Source organism: Lagenorhynchus albirostris, chromosome 13 (genome assembly GCF_949774975.1).
Source record: "Lagenorhynchus albirostris chromosome 13, mLagAlb1.1, whole genome shotgun sequence".
In the NCBI taxonomy this organism is placed as follows: Eukaryota; Metazoa; Chordata; class Mammalia; order Artiodactyla; family Delphinidae; genus Lagenorhynchus; species Lagenorhynchus albirostris.
In genome coordinates this window covers 43,990,276-44,003,274 of record NC_083107.1, presented here as the reverse complement: position 1 = coordinate 44,003,274, position 12,999 = coordinate 43,990,276, and the positions used below count along the sequence as shown (strand labels likewise).

The 12,999-nt window shown below is 36.6% G+C and overlaps 1 protein-coding gene across 1 annotated transcript in view; it reads left to right on the top strand.

Annotated features, from left to right (window-relative positions):
- Positions 1-10,026, top strand: part of ACYP2 (acylphosphatase 2) — a 175,302-nt gene extending 165,276 nt beyond the window's left edge. The window contains exon 4 of the mRNA XM_060169621.1: positions 9,569-10,026. Coding sequence (XP_060025604.1) covers positions 9,569-9,683 — 115 coding nt within the window. The 3' untranslated portion in view covers positions 9,684-10,026. The remainder of the gene's footprint in view (positions 1-9,568) is intronic.
- Positions 10,027-12,999: the final 2,973 nt, after the last annotated feature.

The window sequence follows — 12,999 nt, the reverse complement described above, 5'->3', positions numbered from 1 at the left end:
TAGTATTGGCTTTCTAATGCTTTAATTTCACCTCTTTGTTTCAGAGAAGGATATTAGTTAAATGGGATTTTTTTTTTTTACCACTCCAGGAGCTTACTACGTTTTGTAGGAAATGCTGACTTGAGTTATAGAAAATATGGTCTTATGTTGATTTCCACCTCTACCTGTGATGGATCCTCCAACCATTCCACTCCTCTGTATCCTTGCTTAGTGATAGGTTAATAGGGACGTTTTCAAACTGTGCTCTTCAGAGCCCTTGGGATTCCCCAGTGGTTCTCGAGGTGCAGCTGGCAGAGAGAAAGGCCTGGGGGGAAGGTTCTGCACCCCCAGGCCCCAACCATTCCCTTGTTCAGAGAAGCACTTCACTCCTGCTATAAGCAGTAAGCTTTTGTGCAAGATTATTTTGGAAGAAAGGATTCTTTTCTTTAAAAAGGAGCTTAAAAATCCTGAATTAATACAGCAAATACAATAAATAGGTGTCTGTACATCTTTGGGATACTAAGAAAAATGTCTAAGGATTTTTATTGGATAATCACAACATGTATGAGCACATACAACCAATTGTGCGCTGAATTTGACCAAGGTGGCGGCAAATCAGGTGACTGGGTTTGCAGGATGGACTTGGCCCTCTTGTGGTGTTGAGATAGTCACCCTGAACTGAGTGGAGTCGGTTACTATGTTTATTTATGTAGTGAGTAAACTCACAATCACAAGAAATGCAGTAAAATCTGGGGGCTGGCAAAAATATTGATACATGGACAGATTCCCATGAACCACAGGCTTATCTTCAGCTTATTAGGTCGATCCATAGGCTTCTAACTTTCTTTAAGAGACTGAATATTGTCATTATTTGAGTTATTTCATAGGGGACTTCCATCAGCAAAATATTTACTCGTTTTCTGTAATAAGAGCAACTATTTCTTTACCTTTCAAAGAGTGGGGGGAAAAAAGCAGGAGGGTTTTGTTTTGTGTGAGGTAAAAATCGAAGAGTTAACAGGTCATGCTCAGGGTTCCTTTCTGTGTGTGGACTGTGTAGTCCCTATACAGTCTATGCCCCTTCCTCTCATGCATGGAAGCTACAGACCTGAGGAGGGCAGGCAGGTGACAAAGACTCCATTCATTCAGTAAATATGTATTGAGTGCCAATTATCACTGGGCATCATGCTAGATGTTGGGGATACAACAGTGTGTAAGACTCTGACCCTGCCTTCTTAGAATTTGCATTCTAATGTGGAGGAGGCACGTAGTGAATACATAATCATATAAACATAGCAATTATAGAATGTGGCAATTCCCATGATATACGCAATAGCATGGGAGTAGAGCCCTTTTTAGATAGGGGCAGTCAAAGTAAGGTCTCTGAGAGGGCAAAAACCTCAGTGCATTTTAGAAGGCCACAGCTGGCCTCTGCTGGCTGCCAAGGCCATAAATGTGTGGCACTTACTGTACTTGACAGCTAAATGTGTGCCATCAGCACCCACGAATTAGAGACAATGCTGTGGAAACCCTGAGGGGACCAATAGTTGGTGATTCTCTGAACAGGAACAGAGAAACACAGCACAGTTAATTTATTAAATGAAGAGATTTTTCCTCGGTCACCTAACATTTATCAGCACTGTGTTTTATTCGTTTTTCTTTAATGCAAAGATGGCCTGAAGAATACTTAAAAGTAATATGTACAAGATCATTGTCCTTTGCCATTCCATAAAAAATTGTTTTCACAACTGTGAAAACATGTAAGGAATGTATCCATAATGGAATTCCTGTTTCTGTTATTTCTTTATAATTGTTAACGGCAACATGATTTTGGTAAGAGAATTAAACTTTACAAAAATTAGTTTTATTTTCAAAATTTCTACATAAGGCATTTATATTAGAGGGAAGGGAGGACATGGTTATCAAGTAACATGACTTCTGTCAATAGAATTTTCCAGTTTACATTCTCATTCTTTCATTTTTATTCATTGAACCTTCTTATTGTTTTTTAAAGCCTACCAGTGGATCATGTTGCTTAAATAAAAATACCTGAAAGATATATGCACACAAAGCAGACTCAGATTTACAGCAGAAATAATGGACTTGAGTCTTGTTCGAGAAAATATAATTCACCCATCCATCCAGCCATCCATTCAATATTTATTGAGTCTATGAAACTGATAGGTAAAATATGCTGGAGTTAAGAGCGTGTATTAGTGTATTATGATCGTGTTGGGTGCACACAGTTCATGATTCAATCTTTCTCTGCATAGTTACTGTAGCAATTCTCTGAAAGGCATGTAAGTAGCCAAAATGTGGCTAGAGAAGCTAAAATAAAGAGCAATTTGAAATTATCCACTGTGTTAAAAATTGACTAACAGAATGAATTCTGGAAAAATACATGGGGTGGTTTACCTAGGCAACCACAAAGAAAAGAAAAGAGAAACTATTATATCACCAAGGAAGTTCAGTAAGCCATCTGATTACAATATGAGAAATCACTAGTTTCTCTGTATACCAGTTTAAAAACATGATGATTAAAAAGCATCTTGTTCAAAACAGCAAGAAAAATAGAACATATCTAAGTATAAACTTACCAAGAAATATACAGGACCTGAATTTAAGCAAACAAAATTTTAATGAGGAACATAAACACTTGAACAAAAGTAGACAAAATTGTTACTTTTTTTAATACAGTTTTCTTGAAGTTTAATAATTTTTCGAAGTAATTCAAGAAGATCAGACAAGAGAATGTATTTCTTTTTTCAAAAAAGACATAGTTTGGTTTAAATCACTGTACTTGGTTTCTAAGTGGGTTTTTAAAAATAATTTACATAGATTTCTTTTTTGTCTTGCTTTATGAGAAATACTGATCAGCATATTGCTTCTTTGAAAAGGGAGGTCAAATCACCCAATTCTTTGTGAGAAATAAATTAAAATTATTTAATTATTGGCTTCACTTTATTCATAATCAATACTCTATTCATAAATACTCTTTTTTTTTTTGCGGTACGCGGGCCTCTCACTGTTGTGGCCTCTCCCGTTGTGGAGCACGGGCTCCGGACGCGCAGGCTCAGTAGTTGTGGCACACGGGCCCAGCCCCTCCACGGCATGTGGGATCTTCCCAGACCGGGGCACGAACCCGTGTCCCCTGCATCGGCAGGCGGACTCTCAACCACTGCGCCACCAGGGAAGCCCCATAAATACTTTTTATTCATAAATATTCATGAAAAGGTAAAAGCAATATTGAATAATTTAAATACATATAACAAATTATTTTAAAATTTTTATTTTATATTGGAGTAGGGTTGATTAACAATGTTGTGTTAGTTTCAAGTGTACAGCAAAGTGATACAGTTGTACATATACATGTATCTATTCTTTTTCAAATTTTTTTCCCATTTAGGTTATTACAGAAGACTGAGCAGAGTTTCCTATGCTATACAGTAGGTCCTTGTTGGTCATCTATTTTAAATATAGCAGTTGGTCATCTATTTTAAAATGTATATGTCAATCCCAACCTCCCAGTTTATCCCTCCTCTGCCCACCCCCCCCAGCCACCTTTTCCCTTTGGTAACCATAAGTTTGTTTTCTAAGTCTGTGAGTCTGTTTTGTAGGTAAGTTCATTTGTATCTTTTTTTTTTTAGATTCCACATATAAGTGATATCATATGATATTTATCTTTCTCTGTCTCAGTTACTTCACTTAGTATGATAATCTCCAGGTCCAACCATGTTACTGCAAATGCATTATTTCATTCTTTTAATGGCTGAGTAATATTCTGTTGTATATATGTACCACCTCTTCTTTATCCGTTCATCTGCTGATGGACATTTAGGTTACTTCTATGTCTTGGCTATCATAGACAGCGCTGCAATGAACATTGGAGTGCATGTATCCTTTCAAACCATGTTTCTCTCTGGATATATGCCCAGGAGGGGGATTGCTGGATCATATAGTAGCTCTATTTTTAGTTTTTTAAGGAACGTCCATACTGTTCTCCATAGTGGATGTACCGATTTACATTCCCACCAACAGTGAACCTCACTTTTCCCCACAACTTCTCCAGCATTTATTGTTTGTAGACTCTTTGATGATGTCCATTCTCACCAATGTGAGGTGATATCTCATTATACTTTTGATTTTCATTTCTCTAATAATTAGCGATGTTGAGCATCTTTTCATGTGCCTTTTGTTCATCTGTATGTCTTCTTTGGAGAAATGTCTATTCAGAGCTTCTGCCTATTTTTTGATTGGGTTGTTTGTTTTTTTGATATTGAGCTGCATGAACTGTTTGCAGGTTTTGGAGATTAATCCCTTGTCAGTCGCATCATTTTCAAATATTTTCTCCCATTCTGAGGGTTGTCTTTTCATTTTGTTTATGGTTTCCTTTGCTGTGCAAAAGCTTTTGAGTTTAATTAGGTCACATTTGTTTATTTTTGTTTTTATTTCCATTACTCTAGGAGATGTATCAAAAAAGATATTGTTGTGATTTATGTCAGACTGCTTTTCCTATGTTTTCCTCTAAGAGTTTTATAGTATCAGTTCTTACATTTAGGTCTTTAATCCATTTTGAGTTTATTTTTGTGTATGGTGTTAAAGAATGTTCTAATTTCATTTTTTTACATGTAGCTGTCCAGTTTTCCCAGCACCACTTATTGAAGAGACTGTCTTTTCCTCCATTGTACAATCTTGCCTCCTTTATTGTAGATTAATTGACCATAGGTGTATGGGTTTATTTCTGGGCTTTCTATCCTGTTCCATTGATCTAGATTTCTGTTTTTGTGCCAGTACCATACTGTCTTGCTGGCTGTAGCTTTATAGTATAGTCTGAAGTCAGGGAGCCTGATTCCTCCAGCTCCGTTTTTCGTTCTCAAGATTGCTTTGGCTCTTCGGGGTCTTTTGTGTCTTCATACAAATTAAGATTTTTTTTGTTCTAGTTCTGTGAAAAATGCCATTGGTAATTTGATAGGGTTTGCACTGAATCTTTAGATTGCCGTGGGTAGTAAAGTCACTTTGAGAATATTGATTCTTCCAATCCAAGAAATGGTATATCTTTCCATCTGTTTGTGTCATCTTTGATTTCTTTCATTAGTGTCTTATAGTTTTTGGAGAACAGGACTTTTGTCTCCTTAGGTAGTTTATTCCTAGGTATTTTATTCTTTTTGAGGTGATGGTAAATGGGAGTGTTTCTTTACTTTCTCTTTCTGATCTTTCATTGTTAGTGTATAGGAATGCAAGAGATTTTTGTGCATTAATTTTGTATCCTGCAAATTTACCAAATTCATTGATGAGCTCTAGTAGTTTTCTCATCGCATCTTTACGATTTTCTATGTATAGTATCATGTTGTCTGCAAACAGTGACAGTTTTACATCTTTTCCAATTTGGATTCCTTTTATTTCTTTTTCTTCTCTAATTGCCACGGCTAGGACTTCCAAAACTATGTTGAATAAAAGTGGTGAACGTGGACATCCTTGTGTTGTTCCTGATCTTAGAGGAAATGCTTTCAGCTTTTCACCATTGAGAATGATGTTAGCTGTGGGTTTGTCATATATGGCCTTTATTATGTTGAGATATGTTCCCTCTATGCCCACTTTCAGGAGAGTTTTTATCATAAATGGGTGTTGAATTTTGTCAAAAGCTTTTTCTGCATCTATTGAGATGATCATATGGTTTTTATTCTTCAATTTGTTGATGTGTATCACACTGATTTGCAGATATTGAAACATCTCCTGGTCTGGATCTTCCTGGACCAGGGCACAAACCCATGTCCCCTGCATCGGCAGGCGGACTCCCAACCACTGCGCCACCAGGGAAGCCCTTTGTTGATGATTTTTGCATCTGTGTTCATCAGTGGTATTGGTCTGTAATCTTCTTTTTTCCTGGTATCTTTGTCTAGTTTTGGTATCAGGGTGATGAGGGCCTCAGAATAAGTGGGAGTGTTCCTTCCTCTGCAATTTTTTGGCATAGTTTGAAAAGGATAAACTTTTCTCTGAATGTTTGATAGAATTCACCTGTGAAGCCATCTAGTCCTGGACTTTTGTTTGTTGGGAGTTTTTAAATCATGGTTTCAATTTCAGTACTTGTGATGGGTCTGTTCATATTTTCTATTTCTTCCTGGTTCAGTCTTGGGAGATCGTACCTTTCTAAGAATTTGTCCATTTCTTCTACATTGTCCATTTTATTGGCATATAGCTGCTCGTAGTAGTTTCTTATGATCCTTTGTATTTCTGTGGTGTCCACTGTAACTTCTCCTTTTTCATTCCTAATTTTATTGATTTGAGTCCTCTTTTTTCTTGATGAGTCAGGCTAAAGTTTTATCAATTTTGTTTATCTTTTCAAAGAACTAGATTTTAGTTTCATTGATCTTTTCTATTTTTTTCTTTGTCTCTATTTCATTTATTTCTGCTCTGATCTTTATGATTCCTTTCCTTTTACTAACTTTGGGTTTTGTTTGTTCTTCTTTCTCTAGTTGCTTTAGATGTAAGGTTAGATTGAGGAAAGAACCTCATTTTAGATGCCTATGTATGCACTCCAGTATCTAGAATATACCTTGCATACAGTGCTACTTAAATACTTATTGAATTGAATTAATGGGTACTATTGGATTATGTGGTTCTTTTACACATTAACGGGGAGTGGGAAAAAATATATATCTCATTCCAATCACATCCTCACTAATTAGATAAAAATTTGTGTAAAAATTTGTGACTAGTTATTTTTTGGCTAGGAGAACTCTTATGTCTGCCATTTCCAGACCTGAGCCACCCCATTGCAAGGGCAGCACATGAAGAGTGAGGTCTTAGGGCTTGCCAAGTGACAGATGACCAGAATACTCCTAGGTGAGTAGGCACGTCAGGCAAGACAGTTCCTAGCAACACGGATGACATATGTGGAGCCATGGCACAGAGTGGCCCTCCCCCTACACATACACACACACACACACAGTGTAAACAGAGCTGACTCACCTAACAGCATGACCATTCTGCTCCTACTAGTGGTGTAAATTCCTCCTTGGCCATAGGTCTAGCCAGTGAAGAAGTTCTTGGTGGTGTTGAAGATCAACTACAGGTAGATAGTCAAGCTCTCAACTAGTTAAATACACAGAGCTCAGGTGGATTAGTCATTGCAGCTTTGATGTCCACTAGTCCAAGTCCTGGACTCAGTGGTTCAAGTTCCTCTCTTATTCTCACTGGAGCCCATTCAAATATGGGTTTCACTCCACCAACACTGTTCTTGTCAAGGTCATCAGTGACCCCTGTGTTACTAAACACAATGGTCAATTCTCAGTCCTCACCTTACTTGACCTGCTGGCAATGTTGCCCCAGTTGATCTCTCACTGTTCCCAGAGGGCTTCATTTGACTCTCAGGACACAATGCTCTCCCAGTTTTTCTCCTACCTCACTGGATGCTTTCTTTTCCTTTGCTGGTTCTTCTTCTACTTCCTGAGCTCTTAACATTGGGATGCCCTACAGTGCAGTCTGTGGACCTCTTTCCTTTTCTATCTACATTCACTTTCTTGGTGATCCCACCAATTCTTATGGCTTTCAATGCTATCTACAGACAAATTCCAAATTTCATCTCTCCAGATTCATAGATCCAGCTGCCTACTCAACATCTCATTTAGAAGTTTAACAGACATTTCAAATTTAACATTCCATAACTGAACTTCTGATCTTTCCCCCAAATCTGCTCTTCTCACAGTCTCTCCATTTCAGTAAATGACAATTCCATCCTGCAGTTTTTCAAACCAATTGTAGTTTTTCAAACCAATAACCCCGGTATCATCCTTCAGTCGCCTCTTTTTCTCACACCCACATCCAATCTGTCAGCAAATCCATTGACTATACCTTCACAGTATATCCAGAATCTGATCACTGTCACCACCACCACTGCCCCTACCCTGGGCAAGTTACTTAACTCTTCTGTGTCTCTTTCCTCATCAGTAACTTAGGAGGACTAATGGACTATAGCTTACAGGGTTAATGTGTGGATTAAAGGAAATAGTGTATGTAAAGAATTTAGCACAGTGCTGAGCAAACAGGTAGTGCTTCATAAATGTTAGCTTTTATTTCTACTGGCCTTTCTTTTCTAGAAGGTTTCAAGAAGATTTGACTGGTAATGTTGAAGCCATCAGCCGTTTTCATAATAACTGAACTTCATTCTTCAACACATGCAATTTTGATTTTTAAGATTTCAACTAAATGAGTTGAAGAAAAGAAAATGTTGCTGTGCTGATGGCTTAGCTTATGAAAAAGAAAAAAATAAAAGCTCACCTTACCCAGAAAAATTGTCACAAATAAGAATCAAAAAGGGGGTTAAAACAAACTACTATTTGTAAAATAAATAAGATACAAGGATGTAATGTACAGCACAGGGAACATAGACAATATTTTATAACAACTTTAAGTGGAGTGTAATCTATAAAAATATTGAATCACTATGTTGTACACCTGAAACTAATATAATATTGTAAATCCACTATATGCCAATAATAGAGTTAAATAACACAAGGGCAATCTTGAATCATTGTCATTCTTCTCCAGCCTGATTAAGAGTAATTTTCAGCTAGTCAGACAACTTTAGCTTAGAAAATATTCTTAATTCAACGTTATGTGAGATTGTTACATATGATACTGCACAGCTGTACACAGCACTAGCTTCACAACCTCAAAGACTTTTGGGAATATGAGGAAACTTGTAGACTGTTTCTACAACTGGGATAACAGCCATCATTTGTATAAAACTGCCTCCTATTATTATTAACCTGTAGTCCCACTTAAGCTGAAACGCCAACTAATTATTAGTAGGTAGAAAGATTCTGGAAAATCCTTAACAATATCTGAGGTGTTAGCAATATTACAGTAATCTTGGAATTTATACGAAGCATCTCATTAAGTACCAAATGTATAAATTATCACTTATTAGTGATATCACTAATGATTAGTGATATCACTAATGTGTCTAAATTAGACACATGATATCACTAATAAGAAAAAACACTATATAAGCAGAAAAAGTTTCAGAACATTTACTGTCTCTTTAATGCACTTTGCTAATATATATGGTAAGAAATGGTTTTTGAATAGATAAGAAAAATATTCATCTAATTTTATTTTAATGTTTAAATAAAGAATAAATGTGATTTTTCCCATATTCTTTCATTCTTTCTCTCTCTCTCATTCTGCACATACATATATATAATCTACCATGTGCTGGGTAAGGAGAAAAACTCATGGTGCATTGTTTTTCTTCTTTATAAAAATATTTTTATCCTTTTGCATACAAGAGCTAGGTAGTAATGGCATCGGATGTTTTAAGAGGAGGGAAATAACCCCAATATGAAATCATCCGGAGTTGACTGTGCTTAATTTGTCATTAGCTTGTCTTTGTCCACATTTAATTATATGTTAAACTCTGTGGTATTCTGATATAAAATTTTCACGTTGTACAAATCATGTATATATTTCACATCATATGCAGAAGTTACTTAGTAAATGTAAACTCCCAATATTACTCATCGTGGGATCATTTTAGCTAGTCTATATATACTGAAATGCTAATTTTTATTTATTTGTGTATTTTTTGTAGGAAGTCCTGGCTGAGCAATGTTGGAAGTCCTAGTTCTCGCATCGATCGCACGACCTTTTCCAATGAAAAAACCATCTCTAAACTTGAATACTCTAATTTTACTATTCGATACTAATAGGAGAAAAATTAAAATTGTAACGCTCATACTGCACAAAAGACACTATGTATTCTTAAGTCTATATACTACAATGATAGTAGCAGAGTAGGGTAAAAAAAAGGAACTTTCTGTTCTGAAAGCTACAACATTATATGTTACTAAAAATGTCTGACACTGAAATAGTTTTGCTCAAATATGTTTTTAACAAGCCAAAACTTAGCGTTCTAAAATTTAAAATGTCATTACAAAATATTTAATATTTTACTGTATTTAAACTTGTCTCTTGGAATCTTTAATTCTAATATTATGGCATACATGTTATTTGGCTGGACATAAAATAAAGTTAACCATGTAAAAATTATTTTTAGGTATTGTCTGAATTCTAAAATCTCTGAATAATAATTTGTTATTAAAGTTGAATAATTTGTTTAATAACAACAACAACAAAATAACCAGTAGTTAGAGATAAATGTATATGATGATCAGCATAGCCCTAAAATCAATAGTTTCAAAAACTCTGGTTAAATGAGAACATGACTCAGTACTTCGGTTGGAGGTACTTAATGCTTTCTAGGAACTATGTTGTTTTGTACAGTGAACAGATGAGTGAAGAACCCACACTGGCAGTGTAGCAAGCTGCAAGGTTTATATCCACAAACACCCACAATGGATGGCCTATGAACCAGAAAAGGAACTGAGAGTCTAAATAAATCATACTATCCCCCAAACTTGGCCTATCATCCGGGGATTTTCACATACAGTTGATAATTAAGCAACATAGTATTTTAAGGGGAAGGTTTATTTCTATACTACAGAATTATACTCTGGAAAATGGGAGACCTTTAACTCAAAATACTGGGGAATTTCAAATTTGTAGGTATATACTTACATATTCCTTCAATGACTGATTTACAAGTTTTTATAACAATGGAATCCATTAAAACAAAGGTTTACATGGAATTTTATACATAAAGCAAGTGGAAAAGGACTAGAATGATTGAAATCGGGGTCCGTGGAGCCCTGCACACTTGGTCTCAGTTTTCCCTCCCACATCTTGTCCTCAGCAATTGTCCAATAATTTCAAATGCCTTGGGAATACAGGCTAGAAACCACCATTCTGTATCTATGGAACAAATCTCTATTGCTACACTCCATGGCATACAGAAAGAATTCAGGCCTCTCTTCTCTACCTGCTGCAAGATTAGAAGTAAGGAGATGAAGCATGGGCTGACTTTTGTTCACTTGAATGGTTAATTCGATGATAATATTGATATCAAATGTATATAAGCAGACAATACAACTTTAGGGAATGACATTTTTTTTTAACTTTCCAAATACACTTAAAGGAGTAAAGAACTTTCCTACTTTTTTAATACCATCACCACGTAAAGGAGACTCAACTGTGTTATTCGTTTGGGTTTTCCTCTCCCTTTATTTCCCCACTCCTGATTCAAGGAAGGTCGACAAGTCTTTAGCTCCTTTATCTCAAGGAGGGTTTTGGTGCCAGATTCCCTGAAGACGACTTTCCTTCCAAGGTTTCATTTTAAAGGGAGCATTATGCTGTGAGTTGAGGAGAAAGACAAACACTGTGCCTTTAGCAGGTAAAAGAGAAGCAGAAGTGGCAAGAGCCAAGGGGACAACGAGATTATCCAAGACTTTGGAAAGGGACCAAAGGCAATGTATTTACCAAGAGATGGAGACCTGTGCCTTTCTCCCCAGTAGCACCTCTGGGGGATGGCCAAATCTGAGAAGGAAACAGCTGTGGTCCACCCAGAGAAGCTAGATCCCAAGCCCAGGGGCTTCCAGTCCTAGCAAGATTCCTATCCCCAAAAGTGCTGCAAAGCATCCTGACCGCAAGGGACCATGGTGGCTTGGATGGTAGTCATGGTAACTGGTATGGACAAGAGACTAGAGAAGTCTTTCCTGAATGTTCTCTCTACATTAGGCCCTTTACATGATCCTTTTGAGAGAGGGTACAAAGCACCAGGGATGAAAGACTTAACTTCTCACCTCCCAGACAGGATGGGACTTGAAGCAGGCTCAACTTGACTTATGGAAAATAAATAATTTCTTGCACAGTCAAGTTGAAAATAAAATCTATATCTCTACACATAGGAAGGCCAAATGATTTTAGAAAAATATGATCTCAGAAGTGACACCAATATGTCACTTTATTACCCTGATTTCCTCTGGTAGTTCCCTTCCCCAATCTCTTTATAAGAAAATCACACTTTACCGGCACAATCTTCTAACTGCACAAAGTGAATCACATTAGTCAAGGTTGCTTAATACATAACTAAGTTCTATTACGGGATGAAAAATATTGTAAATAATGATTAAAAATGGGTGTTCATAAATGGATAGAAAGCAAGAGAAAAAAAGGTAAAGCAATTTCAAAAATGTGTTGAGACCAGATAGCACATCTGAACAGTAAACTTAATGTGTCATATTTCATACTGAACTTACACAGGGACTTTTAAATTTACATATCATATTTTAGATAATAACAAACTCTGACAGGTTTAATTTTGCCAGAATTAGGCATTTTAAAAACCAACTAAGCAAAAGATGGGTCTCTCCTTCAATGACTGTCAGCCAGGAGTCTCAACACCCCACATGCCCACAACCTCCTCAAGAAACAACACATCAGAATTAGGGGTATATGATTTGTTAAAGCATGTAACTATTTTTCATATTTATAAAAATATGCCTATCTTTTAAAGCACTTGGCTGGAGGGAAGATGCAAAAGACAGACTCTTTAGCAGTCTGGGTGCATAGAAGCAACAGGGGTGTAGTAGAAACAGGAGATTTTTCTATTAAGAAGACTGTAGGCTTCTAAGCTTGAGAAGAAGCAATTCAACTTTCATGTGAGGCTGGGAATCTCTAGGTACAGGGGAATTCCCTGCAGCCTGAAGAAGGCTTATGCTTCAAAAGTAGGTGCTTATGTTAACAAAGAGCACAGAAGCACTGAAGGGGGAACTAAGAGGTGCAGGGTGGATATGGCCACAACACCCACTAGTTTGACTTTTCTGGAAGTTGGTCACCATTTTCACAATGAAATATTTTCAACTTTGTCTATCGAAGGAATCTTTCAGAAGCACCTGTCTCTAAACTCATAAAGACAACAGAAAAAGCAATCCAATTCCAAAATTTAGCTTGTATTTGGAAATATATAGTCCACAAATATTTTTCATATAGTACTTCTCCCTGGCCTCCATTAATACAGATATCAAAGAATGTTCGCTACTTGTTAAAAGGACGAGATTTTCATGTCTGGAACTAATTTTGGGAACTGAATATAGGCAGTGTGGTATGGTAGAGGATATTCTGCTC